This window comes from Erigeron canadensis, chromosome 3 (genome assembly GCF_010389155.1).
Source record: "Erigeron canadensis isolate Cc75 chromosome 3, C_canadensis_v1, whole genome shotgun sequence".
NCBI classification, from domain to species: domain Eukaryota; kingdom Viridiplantae; phylum Streptophyta; class Magnoliopsida; order Asterales; family Asteraceae; genus Erigeron; species Erigeron canadensis.
Window position 1 is genome coordinate 34,928,196 of NC_057763.1, and position 20,690 is coordinate 34,948,885.

General features: G+C 33.0%; 3 protein-coding genes across 4 annotated transcripts; 1 reads left to right on the plus strand and 2 right to left on the minus strand.

The window, feature by feature from the left end:
- Positions 1-304: 304 nt before the first annotated feature.
- On the minus strand, positions 305-5,983 carry LOC122593012 (beta-amyrin 28-monooxygenase-like). Of its 2 annotated transcripts, none has more exons than XM_043765347.1 (3): positions 5,007-5,983; positions 829-1,007; positions 305-739 (listed from the first exon to the last, which is right to left on the minus strand). In XM_043765347.1, the coding sequence occupies exons 1-3, from the start codon at positions 5,962-5,964 to the stop codon at positions 434-436; spliced, it is 1,443 nt and encodes a 480-aa protein (XP_043621282.1). In that variant the 5' UTR covers positions 5,965-5,983; the 3' UTR covers positions 305-433. The 2 variants fall into 2 exon arrangements, with proteins under 2 accessions (XP_043621282.1, XP_043621281.1); XM_043765346.1 differs by having other exon boundaries at positions 829-1,016.
- Positions 5,984-8,524: 2,541 nt separating this feature from the next.
- On the minus strand, positions 8,525-9,847 carry LOC122594559 (fe(2+) transport protein 1-like). The gene is made up of 3 exons (XM_043766997.1): positions 9,224-9,847; positions 8,969-9,118; positions 8,525-8,830 (listed from the first exon to the last, which is right to left on the minus strand). Exons 1-3 carry the CDS (start codon positions 9,845-9,847, stop codon positions 8,525-8,527), a joined length of 1,080 nt encoding a protein of 359 aa, XP_043622932.1.
- A 6,548-nt stretch (positions 9,848-16,395) lies between these two features.
- LOC122593107 (ubiquitin-like) lies at positions 16,396-18,346 on the plus strand. Its single transcript, XM_043765463.1, has 5 exons — positions 16,396-16,532; positions 16,759-16,845; positions 17,613-17,739; positions 17,893-17,959; positions 18,077-18,346. The coding sequence occupies exons 1-5, from the start codon at positions 16,430-16,432 to the stop codon at positions 18,113-18,115; spliced, it is 423 nt and encodes a 140-aa protein (XP_043621398.1). The 5' UTR covers positions 16,396-16,429; the 3' UTR covers positions 18,116-18,346.
- The last annotated feature ends 2,344 nt before the right edge of the window (positions 18,347-20,690 follow it).

Genomic DNA, 20,690 nt, shown 5'->3' on the forward strand with positions numbered 1-20,690 from the left:
ATAATAAAAATGATTTCCTGTTAATAAAAAAAAAATTAATTATAGATTATTTAAGTTTTAAACATATATATTTCAGAAAGTATTTAATTTGTCTAAAAAAGACGGTTCACTTATGACTTTTTATAGTTTTGTTTCTTTATTTTGACCTTAAATGTTTTGATTGTTTTACGTGAATATTTTGATACACTTGAATATAATTAGATTAAGTTTGTAATTTTATTTTCAATACTATCATTTTAATTAACTATTACTCCGTATACGGAGTACTTAAAAAGATGAATTTAGAACAACAAAAAGCTAAAAAGATAAAAATGGACAAGTTTTTGAGACGGGAGTAGTTTTTTATACATTGAAATCAACACGGCTTCGTCAATCATCACGTATTTGAAGCTAAAAGCGCGCGCATTAATACCATTTGATGTCTAGATATCGATCAACTTTGGGCGTTATGAGGATATAGCCGAATTGGAAGCCCCTTGGCAGGGCTAGGCATTGGGTTGACTACAATTGGCTCGTTTGGAATCAATTTCTCCCACTTGAACTTTCTTATGAGATGATGCATGAACACTAGTATTTCTAACCGTGCATACTCTTTTCCGGGGCACATACGAGGCCCTCCTCCAAATGGTACAAATGTATATGGTGCTGGTCCATTGCCATCAAATCTCGACGGATCAAACTTTTGAGGTTCGGGAAAAAACTCTGGATTTTTATGAGTCGAATGTGCACTCCAATACAACTGGCCGGAAAATGAAGCAACCATTAGCAGATGAACTAAAATCTTTTCCATATATGTATATATATTTCGTGTACATCGCGTTAGCTTACCTTCCAACCCTTTGGAATGGAATATCCATGGTACATGAAATCGGTAATGACTTCTCTGAAAGTACCTTGAAGTGGTGGGGCTAATCTAAGAACTTCACTTGCTACATTCCAAGAATACTTCATCTTCGATAAATCCTCCCAATTTAGCAATTCTCCCGGTACTTTAGATTTCGCGATTTCTGTTTGTTCTATTAAATTATATATAACAAATTATGTAATCTTTTACATCCGAACGTGGAAACTGTTTCGAAATATATAGATGGTAAAGCTATAACTAACAAATTATGTAGATTAATTATGTAAATGAAGTTTTTATTATGTGAAGAAACAATCAAATGTTCACGAACAAAAGAACAAAATAAACAAACGAAAGTCATGAACGGTAAGAAATTAAAAATGTTCGGTTCTTTTCTTGTTCTAAACCCCTGCTCATATAGGGCGGTAAATGAACCGAACAAACACGAAAAGGACCTTGTTCATTTAACTTAATAAACGGTTCACGAACGGATAAACGAACATAAAGTTGTGTTCACGAACATAATAGCTTGTTCATGTTCGTTCGTTTATGTTCACAAACACAAACTAACTACAAGGAACAAACATATAGTTATAAGTATTACAACTTAAATTCAAGATTACAAAATATATATCAATCGATTAAAAGTTTTACGAAATATTCCTACTTATGATACAACGATACAACATTTATCTAATAAAAAAAGATGTTTATATCCTTTCATTGTCTAAAGCTTAAACTTCAAGTCCAATAATATAATAGGATATCTCCTACACTTTTAATATAAAAGAAGTAATTATATTTTAGTTTTTTTATAAAAAATATTAGATAGTAGGTATTAATAATCGAATATACATTAATATATATATATATATATATATGGAAAAGTTAATATATAAGGTTGTCTGATATCTAAGCTTATGTGTGAAATCCCTCACAAACAAATTTTTTAATAATTTTTGATTAATGATTAAATGCTTGGGTCCCATGATATTTATGAATTAAAAAAATAATATGTGAATATTCTACATCTAGGCTTAGATACCTAACAGCCTTATATTCTCATCCCCTATATATATATATATATATATATATATATATATATAGGGGGCCCATCCAATGAGAACACTATAAAAATAAGAACAAGTAAGAACCAATAAGAGAATTTCAAATCATCAAATATAAAAAAAGGTAATTTAGACAATTGCAAAATACAATTAATTTATATTCTTTTTCAAGCAGTTTTTGAATCCATAAAATTAACTACCTTTTTCAATTAGAACGTCTTTCATATCATCTATAAATTGTTATATACTAATACATGTTCCATATATTTTATCAAATCCAGAAACAATTTCACATTCATGTTTTTTCAAATTCCTTTTTATAATAGTAATGTATATCCGTTGTCTTTTATATTGTAGTTTTGATGTTTACTTTTTGATCAATGTCCTTTGTGTTGATATCATTTTTGGTACTATTGAAATTATTGAAAAGAATTTTACATATATAAATGGATGCATAACTCTTATAAATGGATGCACAAAAATCTTTTATAAAGAGTCTCGATAACTTTTAAATGTAGATGCTTAACTCGAATTGGATACACAAATCATTTTAAAACAATGGATGCAAAACTCGATCCTATTACAATCAGGATGCACTTTTTACTTCATTAACTGTACGAGGATGCATTTTGAATTTGGAAATCACATGCCATGAAATTCAAAGTTAAAATTTAATACGTGAGTTATCTAGTGGGTTGTTTATGGTGTTTTCTTCCTTTCTATTCTTTGGATGCATTTTCTCTTCATTTACCAATGATTCCAAAAAGGATACATAATAGTATATTATTATACAATAATAACGTTTGAGTAAATTTATCATGTATATTCTAATAAGTTTACTCCTGTGTCTTATACAAATATTATCATCCAACTTTAACAAATATTGAACGTGGAGTTACATGTTGATTGTGTAACTTCTTTTGCTTATCTAAAAACTGCCATGAACGTCTACATGTCGCATGCCTTTCTTTCTTCTTCTTCTTCTTCTTTTTTTTTTTATTTTTTTTATTTTTATTTTCATTTACTATCATGTCCTTTAAAATACATGTAAAAAGACATATTCACCATTAATTCTACATAATATTTCAAAAACGCCCTCATTCATCTTGGCCTTTAAAATTTTTCATCCAATAGTGATAAACTGTTCTTACTGCTCTTATTTTTAACTTGTTCTTACCGGAAAGTTATCCTATATATATAAGAAATATTTATATTTAAAACTACTTTTTAGGTATAATTGATTTGGTATTAGTATATATAAACAAACATATATAAATGAATGAATGTTAACGAACATAAACAAACAATATTCACGAACGATTGTTCACGAACATAAACAAACAATATTCACGAACGATTGTTCACGAACATAAACGAATGAACGTTCACGAATAGATTATCGAACGTTCATGAACATAAATGAACGAACGGAAGTTTTGTTTATATTCGTTCATTTAACAAAAAGAAATTTTTTTTTTGTTCATGTAACTACCTCTAGCTAATTTAATGCTTACCTAGTACATTCGGAGTTAATACCCAAAATGGTGTCGTTGAAAAAAATATTTACTAAAATGGTGTAGTTTAAAAAGTATTTACTAAAATGGTGTTTTTATTAATTTTTGTGGTATTTTGACTAAAAATTATTGATTTTATACATAAACCATATTTCTCTTACGTATCAAATAAACTTTATTTCTCTATCATATCATTGATGTTGCTACTTCATATTTATTTATCTTAAAATTAAAAATTATCAACGAGTAAAGCTTTGACTACTTGGTGAGTTTCATTGTTTATCATATACTATATTCTTATTCAATGTTTTTTTTCTTTTTGTTTTATGTTATCACGCACTTTTTTTGCTTTTGTTTTGTCGAAACCAATGATCACATAATATCTCTAAAACTTGATGATTTCCATTTTTTTTTCTTATTGTTGTTAGTGTTTATATGAATGTGGTACCTTACTTATTCAAGATATATCGAATTGATTTTATAATATTATGAAAATTCATGAGTTATAGAAAGACTCAATGAAAAGTTAAAAAAATATAGATGAAGAGCTACGAATAATGGAACATACAAAATTAGTATTTGGTAATTAATAGATAGATACTAGTTTTGATAGTTTAGCAAAGTTGATAAAACAGATACAATATAATTTTTAGTCAAAATCCTACAAAATTAATAAAAACACCATTTTAATAAATATTTTTATTAAAAACACCATTTTGATAAATACTTTTTAAATTATACCATTTTGATAAATATTTTTTTCAAACTATGCCATTTTGAATAGAAGCAAATCTACTTGCTGACACATCTCAAAAAGATGAGTGTGAGTCGTACGCTCATTAATACGACAGTCATGTGTTTCGACTACATCCACATCCATACTATACTGCTATAAATTCCAGAAAGACTTTTCTAGTGATTATGTACCCCCTCTTTAATTTCCTTTTAATCTCGTTAATATCATACTTGTTTTTATCTTTATTGTTTTTAGGCTTGAAAGCTCATCTTACGTATTATTTTAAATAGGACCGGTGGTATCGATAGATCAAAGGGACAACACATTCTCAATTAGCTCACAACTATACAAGTATATATGATAGTTTTTTTTTTTTTTTAAAGGTGTGGATCATTTGCTCGTTCTAGAAGATCTAGCTTACGTTGTCTTAATTGAGTCCACATTAGAGATCCCCTTCACCCTCAATACCTTGTAGAAGGAAACCCTTCCAATTAAACTACCTAAACACAACATTTAGTTGGGATAAAACTCTACCCCTCAACAAGACTCAAACATAGATCTTGCACCACTGAAAGATTTGTGTGAAATCTCTTATACCAATGAGTTATTTGCTCGTTGGTAAGTATACATGATAGATAGGTAGTGCACATATATACACTTTAATATTATAACTTTAGAGAAAGAAAAATTAATTGGGGACTTTTTCTTTTTTTTTTACAATTTTCTCTTAATTAACTCACAAAACACCCCTATGATTTTACTTTGTTTTTATGACCTTTTTAGAATCCACAATAAAAAAAAGAAAATAATAAAAAATCCATATTATAAAGTAATATTGATAGTACCTTTGTAGACTTTGTCGTAAACTTCGGGTAACTCGGCCAAATACTTGACAATAAAAGCGCACGCAGAGCTTGCAGTGTCATGACCACCGATCAATAATCCAAGGATCTTGTCTGCAATATCATATTCTTCCATGAACTTTCCATCTTCATCTGATCTATAGAAAAGCATGTGTGATAGTATATCTTGTGTAGGTGATGCTTTCCCGCTTCCCAAATCAATTTTTCTTTGTTTTATAATTCCAATGAGTTCTTTTCTGATGAAGTTAGCAGCATTTATCCCTCTCCGGAACGGTGTTCCGGGGAGGTCTATAGGGATTGAGAGCACCCCTGAAGCGATGCTCTCAAATGGAATAGATAAGTACTTGACCCTTTCGGGGTCGTCAATACTGACAAAGATCTTGCATGCAAGCCAAAAAGTAAAGTTCTTGGTAAGTTCATAGGTTACAATTTTGTCCTTGCCTTCCCACTCGTTGGTGAAGTGTTTTTGTGTGATCATGTCCATAATCGGAACGTATCGGTGTAAGGCTTCGGGCTTGAAGAAGTTAGGAAGCATTTTTCTCATCTTAATTGCTTCTATTTTGGATGTTTGGTTTGAAGGGAAAATCTTGTCTATAGAAGAAGGCCACCATGCTTGGACAAGTTTGTTCTCATTACTGAACAAGAACTTGTTACCAGACGAACCGCAAAACACTGCAGTGTCTTCTAACATTAGACAAGTCCTAAAGACCAGAGGTGAGAATTTAGCCATGCGGTCGAAGATGAACTTTTCAGGGTGGCCTTTCCAGCCTGTGGAAAGAAACTCGATACTTTCTCCAATCACGGGCCACCCTTTTCGACCGGGTGGGAGTTTCCCTTTGATAGTTGGTTTATAGTTGTAGTAAAACATGAAATATAATGAGAATGAAACACCAATAACAAAGAGTAGAGATACGAGAGAAGCATAGCAGAAGAGATCCATTTTTTAGAATTTTAATTAGTGCTTTGAGAAATTATTAAGTATATATCGATGTAGCTAGCTAGTACTTATAATTAGTAATGGAAAAATTTGAGTCATGAGGCATGCATTAAATAAGTGATCAGAAATCAACTTGAACACTTCAAAATCTAATTATTTCGTTTAGTGGGGTCAAAAAAAACTTCTAGTATGTTGTATGTTGATGTATCATCGATAATTTTGTGTTTACTATATCTCTTTCGACTCTACGTACATCAAATATCGTACGTCTAGTTTGAACTGCAAAACAAATCAGGCATCATGATAACGTCTAATTAAATTACTTACAGCCAAACTTAGAATAATCTTAATCTTAATATATATATATATATATATATATACTATAAGACAGTTGAACTAATGACTTATTAATCAATCAAATCGCTCAATTTCATCAAATTGACTCTTGCTTATGTCATCATTTAGATTAGCTATAAATTAAAAACTCTAATAATCATTATCCAAATATATTATTATATTAGTATTTATACTAATTTGTAGAAAAAATCTCATTAATTTACACTTTTTTGTTTTTCATCAATAATTACACTTTTTAGCCCTCAATACTTAATTTATATTTATTTTTAGCATCAACTTGAGGAGAATTTTTTAAAAAGTTACAAAAGGTATTTATATTTAATTTTTTAAAGTTACAATAGTCACTCAAATCAAGAATTATAATTGTTATCAAAGAGTATGAAAACAACCCTAATTGTTATCTAATTATCATAAAACATGTGATTGAAAGTAAACCTATTCGTGTTATGAGTCCGCATTATGATCAAATACATATACTTGAATATCATGTATAAGATCACAAGTATGTTTATATTTTAATTCCTAATTATCTTTAATAATAATATCAAATTATGAGTACAACTGGTTTCAAAAATTTTATAATAGAGAAATCATTATAGCATGTACCTTGTGGAATGACTACGACAAACAATTCCATCAATATGTCTTAGCTAATAATGACAGTGACGAACATGTGATTATTGTACTATAACTTGCAAAGTATAACATTTAGAAGTGTATACGTTCAAAATTATAAGCTTTTATAAATTAAATGTATGAACATCTAATATTGATAATATCGTAAAGCTTGTGTCCAGTATTGGACACGGGTCTAAAATTTAGTTAACATCTAAAAGTCCACTACGCACCAAGAAGTCGTATGCTAAGCATCCGGACAAATAAAGTAAAAGAGGCTGGGAAAGAGATGGGATTAATAAGTCTAATGATGCTAAGAGCATTCACAATACATGTATACTTGTATTGCGCGCATTGACATATAATTAATGTCCACATCATGTCAGTTTTAATCGAGTGTTTGTATGTAAGACCATATGTAAATTCATAATTTAAAATAACCAAAATCATCACTGTCTTGAAAAAATATCTGAAATTGGAATATTTTTGGAAATTTAGACATCCAAATATAAAAGGTTGGATTGGATATCTGAATATCGATTTTCAAAGTGATAGTGGTGGTGACTTTTCAAGTCAAACCAACACTTAATGGGGTGTGAGACTTATCAAATCCATTCGTGGTTCCCTTTGGGTTTCAAGTTTCAACCATTCGAAACAGCTTCTCGGCTTTTTGACCTTTGTTCGGAAATTTAGAAGCAAATTCCTATCTTGAATAATAAACCTCTCAACTTAATTCCACTACTCCTTGTTCAATTTAAAAAGAAGGTTGGCAATGGTAAGAATACCAAGTTTTATTGGACCAACATTTGGGTAGGTAACGTACGTACGTTAACAACCTCTTTATCCAAAAAAAAAAAAACTTCAAGATCGCCTCAGTCAAAGACAAAGCACCTCGTTGTTGCCCAGAGTCGAGTTTAACACAAACTAGCTTGATTTATATATATATAACATCAAAAACACATGTATACAATCATTGTAATTTTGTTACACATGTATATATTGCTTTGAATATTCCCTCTTGAATCATCACGTCGCTTTAAACAAGTATTCAATTAAAAAAAAAAAAACACATAAAAATCAAATATTCAAATAAAAATATACATAAAGAAAAATGGGAAAAAAAATCAAATCGGTCATATTATCAATTGGTGTACATCAAACAAACACTAGCTACTATACCGGCCAGCATCTCACGTACACTCGCCTAATTATCATGGAACATGCATGGACTGATATGATGCTTATCAAACTCATCAGTTTCAAGCCATCAAAAACATCCAGCCCCCCTCAACTTAATTTTCCGTGAAACAACGGATATGCAACATAGTTTTGTAAACCTTGTTAGTAATCACTAATCTAAAGTTTAATACATTTTCAGACATTATTTATTGGTTAGAGTGTTATTAGCTCGTCTCAAAGCTAGATTTGCAAAACCTAACTATAGTATTTTGGACGATCATTAATTAATTAGAAATATAAAATCATTTCATTCACATTTACATTTACATGCACATACATATATATATATCCCGGCCGCCTAATCATTCATAATATAATGAAAAATGATGGAATAATGCAAATTAAATTGAATTTATGCCCAAATAGCCATCACGGACATGCCTCCAGCACCTAAAACAACTGCAACATATGAAATTGCTTGAAGTTTCATATCATTTTGAAGTTTTTTCCCCATGAAATCCGATGCCAGCAGATCCACCAGCGCCATGTAATTCAGCAGCCCTGCTGACACCGCATTTAGCACTCCCACCACAATCAACGCCGTCGGGCTATTCTCTTGATACACATTTGACAGCCCGATCCCAAGTGCAATCCCAAATGGAGTCGTTATCGAGAAGAAAAACACCAATATTGCCTTCATCTTTATCTCATAGTTTGCCTATATATATATAATTAATTAATCACTCGGCCAATTAGATCAATTAGTTAATTTAAAATCAGATTCTTTTTTAATTTTTTTTCATCTAATCTAACTTGAAACATAATTACAAAAGAATAAAAAAAAATAGAAATGAACCTGAAGAATGCAACCACCAAGGCCCATTCCTTCAAAGAACTGATGGAAGCATAAAGCAGCCACAAGAGGTCTTATGGTGCATAGATTATCTGATGCCCCCATCGACAGCCCGATCACAACCGAATGTACCACTATTCCTAGCTCCAATACCTGTATGCACTGGAAGTCATTATTATATACATACTATACTATATATAATTAATATGGAAAAATTATAGTAAGTGTATAAGTTTAATATATAATTTTAATTAGTACCTGAGCAACCACACGGTATCGCCTCAACTGTGATGCAGGATCATCAAGCGTGGATAAACCGTCAGCATGGGAATGAGAATGACCCGAATTTTTTATTTCCGGGTCAGGGTTCTTATTGCTAATTATTTGTCTATGGGCTGAAGGACCATACTTCTTATACCAACTCATTGCATATGAATCAATCATTAATGTCGCGACAGCAGAAAACATTGCAATAAAAGTAGTAAAAGGAAACTTGCTCCATGGTTTTTCAGGCAAACATTCGGACGTCAAACATTCAAATGAATCGGGTAAAACATGCATGTACCCTGTTGCGAGAATTACACCCGAAGCAAACGCTTTAACCAACACAAATAACTTCTTATCGGGGTGTAACGAGGGTACCGACTTTGCAAGTATAGGTAGCGTGACACCCAACATACTAGTGATCAAGATTGCTACAACGGCGATTATTTTAAGCTTTAAAGATTTGGTTTTGTTATGGCACGGACCGCCGCCAGACTTTTGGCATTCCGCTGGAACCGTGTTGGATGATTCTCCGGTCGAGTCAGTTCCGAGACATGGAAGTGTAATGGTAGAGAGTATGAGAAGAGAAAGGATGATGAGGACACTGAGTTTGGCCATGGTTGGTGTTTGTTTTTTGATATCCGATGGGGATGGGAAATAATTAAAAAGATTTTATATATAATAGGGTTTTAGTTGATTGTTAGAGAGATTTAAGGGGTAAAACGAATCAGGTTCTTGTGTAAATGACTATAGTGACCTTGGTGAGATTGTCGTGTCGTATTTTGTTTACGGTGTAAATAGTAAGTGATAGAAAGGATAGATTAGGAAAAAAATGGTGAAAATGTTGACATCTGCATCGCGTGTGCATGGCTTTTGTAAAAGTGCTTTTGGCTAACAGTAAGTCTTTGAAAATTCATGTTCGTGTGACATGGCACAAGTTATAGTCTGACGTGGAATTAACATGTCTGTTGTGGTCAAAATAATTAGAGCTTTTTTAGTTTTACTATACGTGTTGAAACAATTATGAGTAATTAAGTTGACTATATTAATCAAAAACATAAACCGTCTTTACACCACTAATTTTTACTACTAAATAAGTTTTAAGGACGACTAAGCAAATAAAAAAACCAAGTTATCAACTTATGACATGTCACATCAGCGTTACATCATTTTCCACTTTCAAGATACCCAAATTTCGCCTTACGACTCAAGGGCGTTTTTGAGGTGGGACAAGGAGTGCCCAGTTTCCGTAAGGGCCAAGAAAATCAGGTTTTGTAGCTTTAGGTTACATCATCTTTTATTATATTAACTTAAGATAAAATTTTAGTAACACAAGTGAAAGTTTGATTATATATATATATATATTGAAAAATGAAAGTGATAAATCAATAAAGATTAGACTAAATTTCTATAACTTTGAGGGCCTATGTTTTCATTTTGCCTTGAGTCCAAATTTTTGTTATCATTTTTGGAAACGGCCCTAATACTATCATCATCACATCATTTCCTTTTATTTAACATAACTCATGGAGACATGCCTGCAAAACGATCTTTTTTCTCTCCTAGACACAGTGACACACCCAAGAATTACCGCTCTCAATAAGGCCCCTTTCTCACCTCTTTTTCCAAATTTTATTTTTTCTATTTAATTTGAAAATTTATTTTTCTATTTAGCCATTGTAAATGCTCATCGGCCCCACACAATCCTGTCGAACGGTTTCAAAATTACAAAGGGCAGCGATGAAGAGCCCATCGACGAGCTTGCTAGCACTAACGTCGATATCGACGGAGTCTTCGAAGAGCCTTCAACAGCTTTAATGAGGCCTTAGAATATAGAATTGAACAAATCATGTGACTGTTAATGGTACTCATGTTGACTTTGACTTTTTAAGTTTAATGTTTGACTATGAATCGTGGTCAATAAACTGGTTAAATTGGTGCGGATGAATTAATATATATATTAAAAATAAAGGTACGGAAATGCGTGTAAAGAATAGTAACAATGCGGAATAATGGGATATCACAAGAAAAGCACAGCATGACATGGAAATTAAGTAGAGACAAATCTAGATGCATTAAAAGGATTGGTAATCCATACAATTTAATCAAATACAAGTCCATGACCATTCAAAAAGGCATAAGGAGCACGACCATCAAACATTTACAAAAAAGAGTACAAAAGATGGTATATGATCCTAAGCATAACCCATAAGCGGGGATAATGAATCACAGATCCACAGTAAGTCCAAGTCCAATCCTAGCATGCAAACCATCAATCATCAACCAACACGTCTTCCAATTACCTGATCACCTGAAAAGTGTACTAAAACGTGTCAACATAAAGTTGGTGAGTTCGTATGTTTAGATAAAGAGATCAAATGTGCCGAGATAGCAACCGTTAATGTTACACGAGGATTAGTATACCTAATCATGTCCACACAAATCAACACAAGTCAACGTTTAACAATATTGATAACCGGCATGACTTACATGATGAACAATGCATAAAATACGTTTCCTGACACGACTTACATAATGAATAATGCGTAGTAACCGGCACGACTTACATGATAAACAATGCGTAAAAATACGTTCCTGGCATGACTTACATAATAAATAATGCGTAATAAACCGACACGACTTACATGATGAACAATGCGTAATCATAACACATGCAATCACGTGAACAAGCAAAACAAGTAAGTAATCATCATCTCGTTCACTATCATAATCAATCATATCAACTAACAAGCATTTAACAAACGAGTACACTTTACACCCCAAATAACGTAAACGTAGGGGCTACGAAACTCACCTTTGTTTTAAGCGTTGGTAGAAGGTGACTAAGCGGATAAGCGGGGAGCACAACGGTCAAAAACCTATTATATCACATTAAATCATCACATTATGGATTACGTTACAATATAAGTCACCCTAGGCCATTACAAGACACCCCAAGGTCGGACGTCGGATACACGATTGGAGAAACAAGGGACTCGGGAAAAATGGTGATAGCTTCTCATAAAAAGGATGATACTAAGAGAAACTAAACTCTTATACGATTCTAACGATAGGTCATACACCTAAAACGGACTTACGGATCAAAAGTTACGATCGAAACAAGGTAAGCGAGTTTCTGGAGGATAGGTGCGACGCACCAAAATGCAGGTGCGGCGCACCAAGTGAGGGGTGCGGCGCAAATTTTGTCCAGAAACCTCAACTAGACTTTGGTGCGGCGCACCAAGGAGGAGGTGCGACGCACCGATGCCCAGATCAGTTCAAAAACATGCCAAACATGAACCAAACTCAATTTTTGACATCCAAATCGATTTGTGGTGCTTCAAGGTTCATTTTTATGCTTAAACAAACATCATTGAGTATAAAAAAACATGTTTCATCAAACAAATTTAATCCTTTAACACAATTACATGTCCAAATCGTTCTTGACCCAAACTAACCCTAATGAAACCCGAATTTGACCCATTTCAAGTTTTAGCCCGATTTTGACCAAGGGTTTCTTAGATATGACCAGTAATGACGTTATAAAATGAAGGAAAGGATTTAAGACGAATTTAACTTACCAAGAGGGTCGAAATCTTCCAAATTCGGGTTTAGGGCAAAAACTTGGATGAACACTTATAAACCTTGATTTCTTTGAGGAGTGATTATTATTATTATTAGGGTTACTTGATTTTGTTAATTTACTACTACTAACACAAAATTTAGGGATATTTATGGATAATTTATGATGATTTTGGGTGGTGGTTGAAAGAGAGAAAGAAAGAGTAAATGAGGGAGAGAGAGAGATGAAGTAAATAGATAAGGGAAGTGAATGAAGTGTGTGAGTGAGAGGGGAATGGGGGCCGACCTAGGGAGTCCATTTTTGGGCTCCCGCTCCGCTAAATTCGACAAATAGCTAAACGTTAACCATTTAAACGCTAAAACGAGACCGTTTACACAATTAGACTTCACGTTAAGTTACTATGCAACAAAATGTTCGATAATTCATGTAAACTAACAAATTCGCTCATTTTCAAATATCATTTAGTTACAAGTCAATTAAATCAAAAATCACGAATGTTACATCATTCCCCCGTTAAAGGGATTTCGTCCCGAAATCTAAAGCTAACTAGATTCATCGAATAAATGAGGATACTTGGCTTTCATTGAGTCCTCCCGTTCCCAAGTAAACTCGAGTCCACGTCTCGCTCGCCATCTAACCTTGACAAACGTGTATCGAGTGTTCTTAAGCTTTCTAGTTTGACGGTCTAGGATCTCAATCGGCTCCTCTACAAATTTCAACGTACTATCGACTTGGATCTCTTCCATAGGCACATGAAGAGTCGGGTCGACCAAGCATTTCCTAAGATTGCAAACATGAAAAACGTTGTGAACTCCACTCAAGTTTGGGGGAAGTTCTAATCGATACGCTACCGGCCTGATTCGTTTAAGGATTTTAAATGGGCCAATGTATCTCGGGCCCAACTTACCGCGCTTCACAAACCGAATCACCCCTTTCCACGGGGAAGACCTTCAACAAAACGTAGTCACCGACTTTAAATTCAAGGGGTCGTCGTCTAACATTTGCATACTTCTTTTGTCTCTCGCAAGCCACTATCAGTTTCTCTTTAATTTGTGAGATCACCTTAGTTGTTTCAATAACAATTTCGGGCCCAATGAGTTGGCTTTCACCAACCTCCGCCCAAGCTACCGGTGATCTACAATCTCTCCCATACAAAGCTCTAAACGGCGCCATACCGATGCTAGCATGATAGCTATTATTATAGGAGAATTCAACCAACGGTAAATGCTCATCCCAATTGCCACCAAATTCAATGGCACAAGCCCGTAACATATCTTCTAGCGTTTGAATCGTTCTTTCGGTTTGACCATCGAATTGAGGGTGGAACGCCGTACTCAAATTGAGTTGAGTACCCATTGCTTCTTGGAACGCCTTCCAAAATTGTGAAGTATATCGGGCATCCCGATCGGATAGGATGGAAATTGGCATTCCATGTTTGGATACTATCTCTTTGACGTACAAGCATGCCAAGGTGTCAAATTTATCTTTCTCTCGGATGGCTAAGAAGTGAGCCGACTTAGTCAACCGGTCAACTATCACCCAAACGGTGTCCCGACCATTTCTCGTTCTTGGTAACTTCGTGATGAAGTCCATAGCGATATCTTCCCATTTCCACTTTGGCGTCGCCGGTTGAACAAGCAACCCGGGCGGTTTCCTGTGGTCGGCTTTTACTTGCAAGCAAGTGAGGCATTCGCTAACATACCTAGCAATATCTTTCTTCATCCCCGGCCACCAATACAAGTCTCTCAACCCAAAATACATCTTGTCGGAACCCGGATGAACCGAGTAGGCCGACTTATGCGCTTCATTCATCAATTTTATCCGCCACCCGCCAAGAACGGGTATCCATAATCGTTCAACAAAGTACAACTCGCCATCATCTTTCCTATCAAATTGTTCCTTTAAGCCGTGTAATGCTTCATTGATGAAGTTTTCCGGCCTAGTTGCCAATCCTTGTGCTTCAATGATGGAGTCACCGACACTCTTTATCACGGTGAGGCTCATGGCTCTAGCTCGTTTTGGCTTTATCCGTTCTTTTTGGCTCAAGGCATCGGCTACAACATTTGCCTTACTCGGGTGATACCGGATAACACAATCGTAGTCACTAAAAAGTTCAAGCCATCTTCTTTGTCTCATATTCAACTCGTTTTGATCGAAAATGTGTTGAAGGCTTTTGTGATCGGTATAGATCACACTTTTAGTGTCGTACAAGTAATGCCTCCAACATTTCAAAGCAAATACGACCGCTCCCAATTCTAAGTCATGTGTCGGGTAATTTTTCTCATGAACCTCCAATTGACTAGATGCATAAGCAATTACCTTGCCCCGTTGCATTAAGACACAACCCAACCCTTGCCCGGATGCATCACAGTACACCACAAAATCGTCGACTCCATCGGGCAAGCTTAAAATGGGTGCATCACACAACTTGTCCTTCAACAATTGGAATGCTTGTTCTTGTTTTTCGCCCCAATCAAATCTTCTTTCACGTTGAGTCAATAAGGTTAAGGGTTGAGCAATCTTAGAAAAATTTTCAATGAATCGTCTATAAGAAAAAATTTTAATTTATAGTTAATCTAAATGATGACATAAGCGAGAGTTAATTTGATGAAATTGAATGATTTGATTAGTTAATAAGTCATTAGTTCAACTGTTTTATAGTATATATGTTAAGATTGTTCATTCACTTCACCGTATCAAATAAACAAACACATGCATCTTCTTTGCCTAAAAGTGCCAAAGTGTATTTTATGTTATTTTTGGAATTGGGCTCGTATTCAAAACCCATGATATATCATCAATTTATATTCGTTCTTTATTACGGTTTGAGTAGTGTAATAAATTTTTTTAAATGTAACATGTAAACATTTTTAACATCCTAATGGTGTCATGTGACCCTATTCGATAAATTAGTTTTAGTCTTTAGCCTCCCTTCAGAATCCAGCTAAATTTATCATATAAATGGTGTTGTATAAATGTTAATTTCACATGTCGTTAAAGTTTAAGAGTGATGCTCGAGTGGAACATATGCTCGCAGCTTGGGGATTTTTTGGTGATCGGGTATACCAAAATGACTGCTGATTGAGTTTTTGTTATGTAGTTTGTCTACTCTATATATGTTTAATACATGTTACAATTAGCGTATAGGTAGACTAATGGTATTGGCTAAGTTTAGTGGTAATTTGGTCGACATATATGCGGTATGTGACATATATGAAATTAGTGTGATATTCAATCACTACATGTTTGGTGATTATTATCATATAAAAATCAACGCGATAAGTTTTATTCAAAAGAAATACGTGTTCGGCTTGGCTTATTTTTTCTAGCTTACTTGTAGTAAAAAAAAAAATTACTTATCATATATAACTTTAAAAACTCAATCGGTTTATCGAGGCTACGCTAACGATAAACTGTTTTAATTATTTATTTATAAATAAATAAAACAAATAGAAAATTTTATTGGGCCCATTTAACATATGGTGTTAAGCCTTTAGGGCCCAAAAAGCTAGCAAAACCCTAGTTGTTAAAGCTTGATATAAGTATATATATAAAAGTGGTGTCATAAAGCGGTCTCATTGAATTATCAGATCGGATTCATCGGAAAGAAAATCAAGATGCAGATATTTGTGAAAACCTTGACTGGGAAGACGATCACACTTGAGGTTGAGTCCAGTGACACCATTGACAATGTCAAGGCTAAGATTCAAGACAAGGAAGGTATATTTCATTTCCATTATGTATCGTTTTTCGTTATATATATGTTTTTTAACAACACGTTTTTCATACATCCAAAATAATACGAAGTAAATAATACTGTAATCATTTTTTTTATTATTATTCTAATGATTGTGAATATTCTTCTATATTTAATTATTTATTAACATTCTTTATATCATAAATAATGAATCTTTTTCATTTTTTGTATATATATGTACATGTATAGGTATTCCACCAGACCAGCAGCGTTTGATCTTTGCCGGAAAGCAACTTGAGGATGGCCGTACTCTTGCTGACTACAACATCCAGAAAGGTCTTTTCCTTTCTTCCTTTCTCCCTTTATTATTATTATTTCTTACAATATATATGATTATTATAACATATTTTTGGTTTTTCAATATGATATTTGTTGGATATATGTTTGTGTTGTTTTTTATGAACGATAATAATGATGTAAATATATAAATATAGATGGATAGTTTTGCTGTATGTAGTGCTAACTGATAGATATTTATGATGCTTAAATAGCCTGGTGGTAAGAGGTTATTATATTTATTCAGGTAGATTTGTTGGCTTTTTTTGTATCATACTGTTGTTATCATTTGATTTCGGTGCTCTTGTTTGTGGAACTGAAACTAGTTTTTCTTTGATTTTTTTTATATATAATTGGTTTCATGGATTAATTGCTTGACTTTCGTGTATATAATGTTTGTAAGGTGTAGTTTTGCAATTTAAATCGTTTCACCTTCGTGAGCAAAAACCAAATAACAAACCAGAACCAGCAGCTATGTTAAGTTGTTTTCGTTATGTTCTCGTTTTACTTGAAAACGCAGTTTATATACCTTAACTGTTTTGTTTGAGAATTTGGTTGTTAATCCATGAAACTTATGTTTCTTATTACAAGTCTATTGTTTTTATCTCGTTGTTTTACTTGTTGTTACTGTGATTTAATTGTAACTAAGAATGCATAGAATCTGTTGAATTCTATTATTATTGTCATTATTATTTGTTGGAATAGAATATGATGGCACTTATTAAGTTTTTGTTATTAAATGTTATTTACTTATTATCTTTGTTCAGAATCGACACTTCACTTGGTGTTGAGGCTAAGAGGAGGAGGAAAGGGAGGACACTACCCTCGCAATGTTGATCCTAATTTGTTGCAATTGGCTCTAAAGTATGTCCAACGTTTGTCAATTTGCCGCAAGTAAGTTTTCAAAAGCTAAATTACTACTCTTGTATTTTTACGCTTGGAATGCTTCTTTACTTGCAATTGAGTATCTGTAGTTGAACTTGTTTGTGATTTTTGTGGGCTTCCAAATCTTGTGTCCTAATTAAGCTGAATTGTTATTTTGTTAAGGTGCTATGCACGTCTCCACCCAAGGGCTGTGAACTGCAGGAAGAAAAAGTGTGGCCACAGCAATGAAGTAACTACACATCCCCTCAATTTTCTTAATATTATCCTTCATATGCTTAATTAATCAGTATTCATATATACATGATTTTATCATTAACTAGTTTCTCTTTCTTCTTTGTGGTTGCAGGTGAGGAAAAAGCATAGTTTGGAGAGGAAGCAGTTCTGATCACTGAAGATGTATGTTTGTTGTGCTTGTTGTAAGAGGAATTGGTCTGCTTTATCTTAAACCATATGCATCAGTGTTTAGTCATTTTCGCTCTTAAGTACCTATGGAAGTAAACTTACTAGATCTTTTGTTTAATTCAATAAGCACTATTGGTAGGATATTTCTATACTCTTGTACCAGCATTGTATTTGCTGATACCCCTCTTCAATCTATGCTTAATATTTCTGTTTAGTAAGGCATTCTTTGTTTTTAGCCGATATATGATGAGCTACTTCTCAGCATAGGTAGTCTCTTGTCAAACAATGGTTGCCATGTAGCATGAATTGCTTCAACCCTAATGGAGAATTATGCTATGATGCATGAAAATATACTATCCCACCTTACCAAGTGCAAGGTGAGGCATGGTATGCTTGTGCTGGTTTTTCTTTTCCTTGTTGAGGCTTCAGTGTCAGCCGGACACAAGCCTGTGTGTGCGTTAGCATCAAAAAGTTTTCAACCATATTTAAATGGCCAAATTGCTAATGAGTTATCGCTGCAAATTTTTGTTTTTGTGTCCAATACGGTCAGGAAAAAAAGAGATTATGGTATGTATGAATTGGTTTTCATGAATCTACCTAATTCATAGAACCTCTGTTAAGACATAGCATGAGACCATCTTATTATCTTTAGCACAAACTAGCAGAAGAATGGAACAGCTGACAGGGATACTGTAGTAGACAAACTAATCATGAATGTGGGCATGTCTTTTGTTGTAAACATTTACATACTCTTGTTCAATTAAAAGTGGCCTATTTGGTCATCATACATGTCTATTATTTTTCTTTTTAATGGTTGAACAGGTATTGTGCTCTTGCATTCCCAAATCATTGGTGCTTTTAATCCTGCTACATTCTCTTGTGAAATAGACGTCACCCCCATCCTATGTCAAATTTTTAAATAAGTAGTTTTTTTTTTTTGTGAATCTCAGTAGGTTCTTATACATAAGCACTTCTTTAAGAATCCTAATGAACCACAAATATACTGCAATAGCAGAAGTGATATTGAGGCAATCCAACAAAACAACCAAAAGGTTCTGGTCTTATGTTGAGAAAGCTAGCACATCTTAAGGTTTTGTCCATAAGGTTAGAAAAAGAAGTTAAGAATGTCAACGACAGCATCAGTTTCGGAATGTCAAGCTTTTAAAATGAAAGAGAGCTGAGTCATGAGGAAAAAAAAATGTTGCAAGTAATGAATCAATTACAGGCGATTTTGCCCTGGTCATTTGACGAGATAGCACAATGGAAACACTGATAAAATGATACGACGAAATTAAGTGAAACAGTTACTGCAGAAGATAACCAGCATTATTGCTTAATTTCTTTTTCAGCAATATTACAAATCTATTAACCCACAAAAAGGTTCAAACTTATACATAAAACTTGATTAGAAAATTAGACACGTATAGCCAACTTTCAGAAATTTTTAATCTTATCAAGTTACCCGGTCAAAATGATGGCATGGCAGATGACATGTCGGTAACATTGATCACAATGACCTGTTTTCAGTTTTCTTGGAAAAATAAAACTTTTGGCTGTCATATGAGCAAATGTGTAAATGCCAAGGAGAATATCCTAAAGTTTGTTACTTTGTTTTATGCAAAGCTGCTCCTGATGAATTGGAAGTTCAACTAAAATCATTTATTGAACCCCACCCTGTATATATAGGACTGTAGGTGCTTGCATGTGGATAATTGATTAGTTCATAATTAAGCATCCTACAGAGACCTGTATTATAACCTATCAAGAAAAACTTATCTGTAATTATATACGAATCATAAAATGATCGACTTAACACTTTACTACTAGCTAGCTAGGGAATGAGGAGCTTATGTTTAGTAAAAAAAAAAATCCTTATCTTTGGATGTAAAAAACTAGATTAAACCCATGCGTTACATGGTGAATAATTGTTGTAATAAAATTCTGATAAAAATAAATAATACATCTTTCAATTTAAAGTATAAGAGTACAATACTGTAATAATGTATTTAAATTTAAATTTATTTATTAAAGACAGTTACAAAATAAATGAATATATTTTAATCCTAAATGGACTTATCTATCTAATAATATTTAAATTATGCAACTGTGTAATAATAAATGAAATAAAAAAATAGGATATTTAAAATATATTATACAAATAGCCATCAACATATATTCAATTTTAATGCATAGGAATGAAGAGAAAAAAAAAATCACTATATTGTATTTAATTTTAAACTAAATCAATTTGATATAATCGTTATGTAATTCTTACTCTAAATATAGGTACGTGACAAAGTTTAGAATCCCGAAAGTTTTTATTCATTATACAATCCTTAAATAATAAACTTTTATTACGTATTTCTCTTAAATAGCACTCGTATCATAAAATGCTAAAAAATGAAAAAGAAAATGACAAATAAGCAACTTAGTTGATATCCAAAGACTTAACCCATATTAGTCTTATCTTTATCTTCATTTAATTAAAATAATAATTAATAATAATACATGTCTGAGGTGAAAAAAGATCAATATAATTATAAAAAATGATTACCTTA

What these genes read in the sequence shown, in the direction of transcription:
- LOC122593107 (XM_043765463.1), top strand. Translation starts at nt 16,430, where the DNA reads ATGCAGATATTTGTGAAAACCTTGACTGGGAAGACGATCACACTTGAG. An exon ending in TAAGATTCAAGACAAGGAAG is followed by an intron (nt 16,533 to 16,758) that starts GTATATTTCATT and finishes GTACATGTATAG; the next exon opens with GTATTCCACCAGACCAGCAG. An exon ending in CGTTTGTCAATTTGCCGCAA is followed by an intron (nt 17,740 to 17,892) that starts GTAAGTTTTCAA and finishes TATTTTGTTAAG; the next exon opens with GTGCTATGCACGTCTCCACC.
- LOC122593012 (XM_043765346.1), bottom strand. Translation starts at nt 5,964, where the DNA reads ATGGATCTCTTCTGCTATGCTTCTCTCGTATCTCTACTCTTTGTTATT. An exon ending in TTACGACAAAGTCTACAAAG is followed by an intron (nt 1,017 to 5,006) that starts GTACTATCAATA and finishes ATAATTTAATAG; the next exon opens with AACAAACAGAAATCGCGAAA. An exon ending in CCATTCCAAAGGGTTGGAAG is followed by an intron (nt 740 to 828) that starts GTAAGCTAACGC and finishes TTTTCCGGCCAG; the next exon opens with TTGTATTGGAGTGCACATTC.
- LOC122594559 (XM_043766997.1), bottom strand. Translation starts at nt 9,847, where the DNA reads ATGGCCAAACTCAGTGTCCTCATCATCCTTTCTCTTCTCATACTCTCT. An exon ending in GATACCGTGTGGTTGCTCAG is followed by an intron (nt 9,119 to 9,223) that starts GTACTAATTAAA and finishes CAGTGCATACAG; the next exon opens with GTATTGGAGCTAGGAATAGT. An exon ending in TTGGTGGTTGCATTCTTCAG is followed by an intron (nt 8,831 to 8,968) that starts GTTCATTTCTAT and finishes ATATATATATAG; the next exon opens with GCAAACTATGAGATAAAGAT.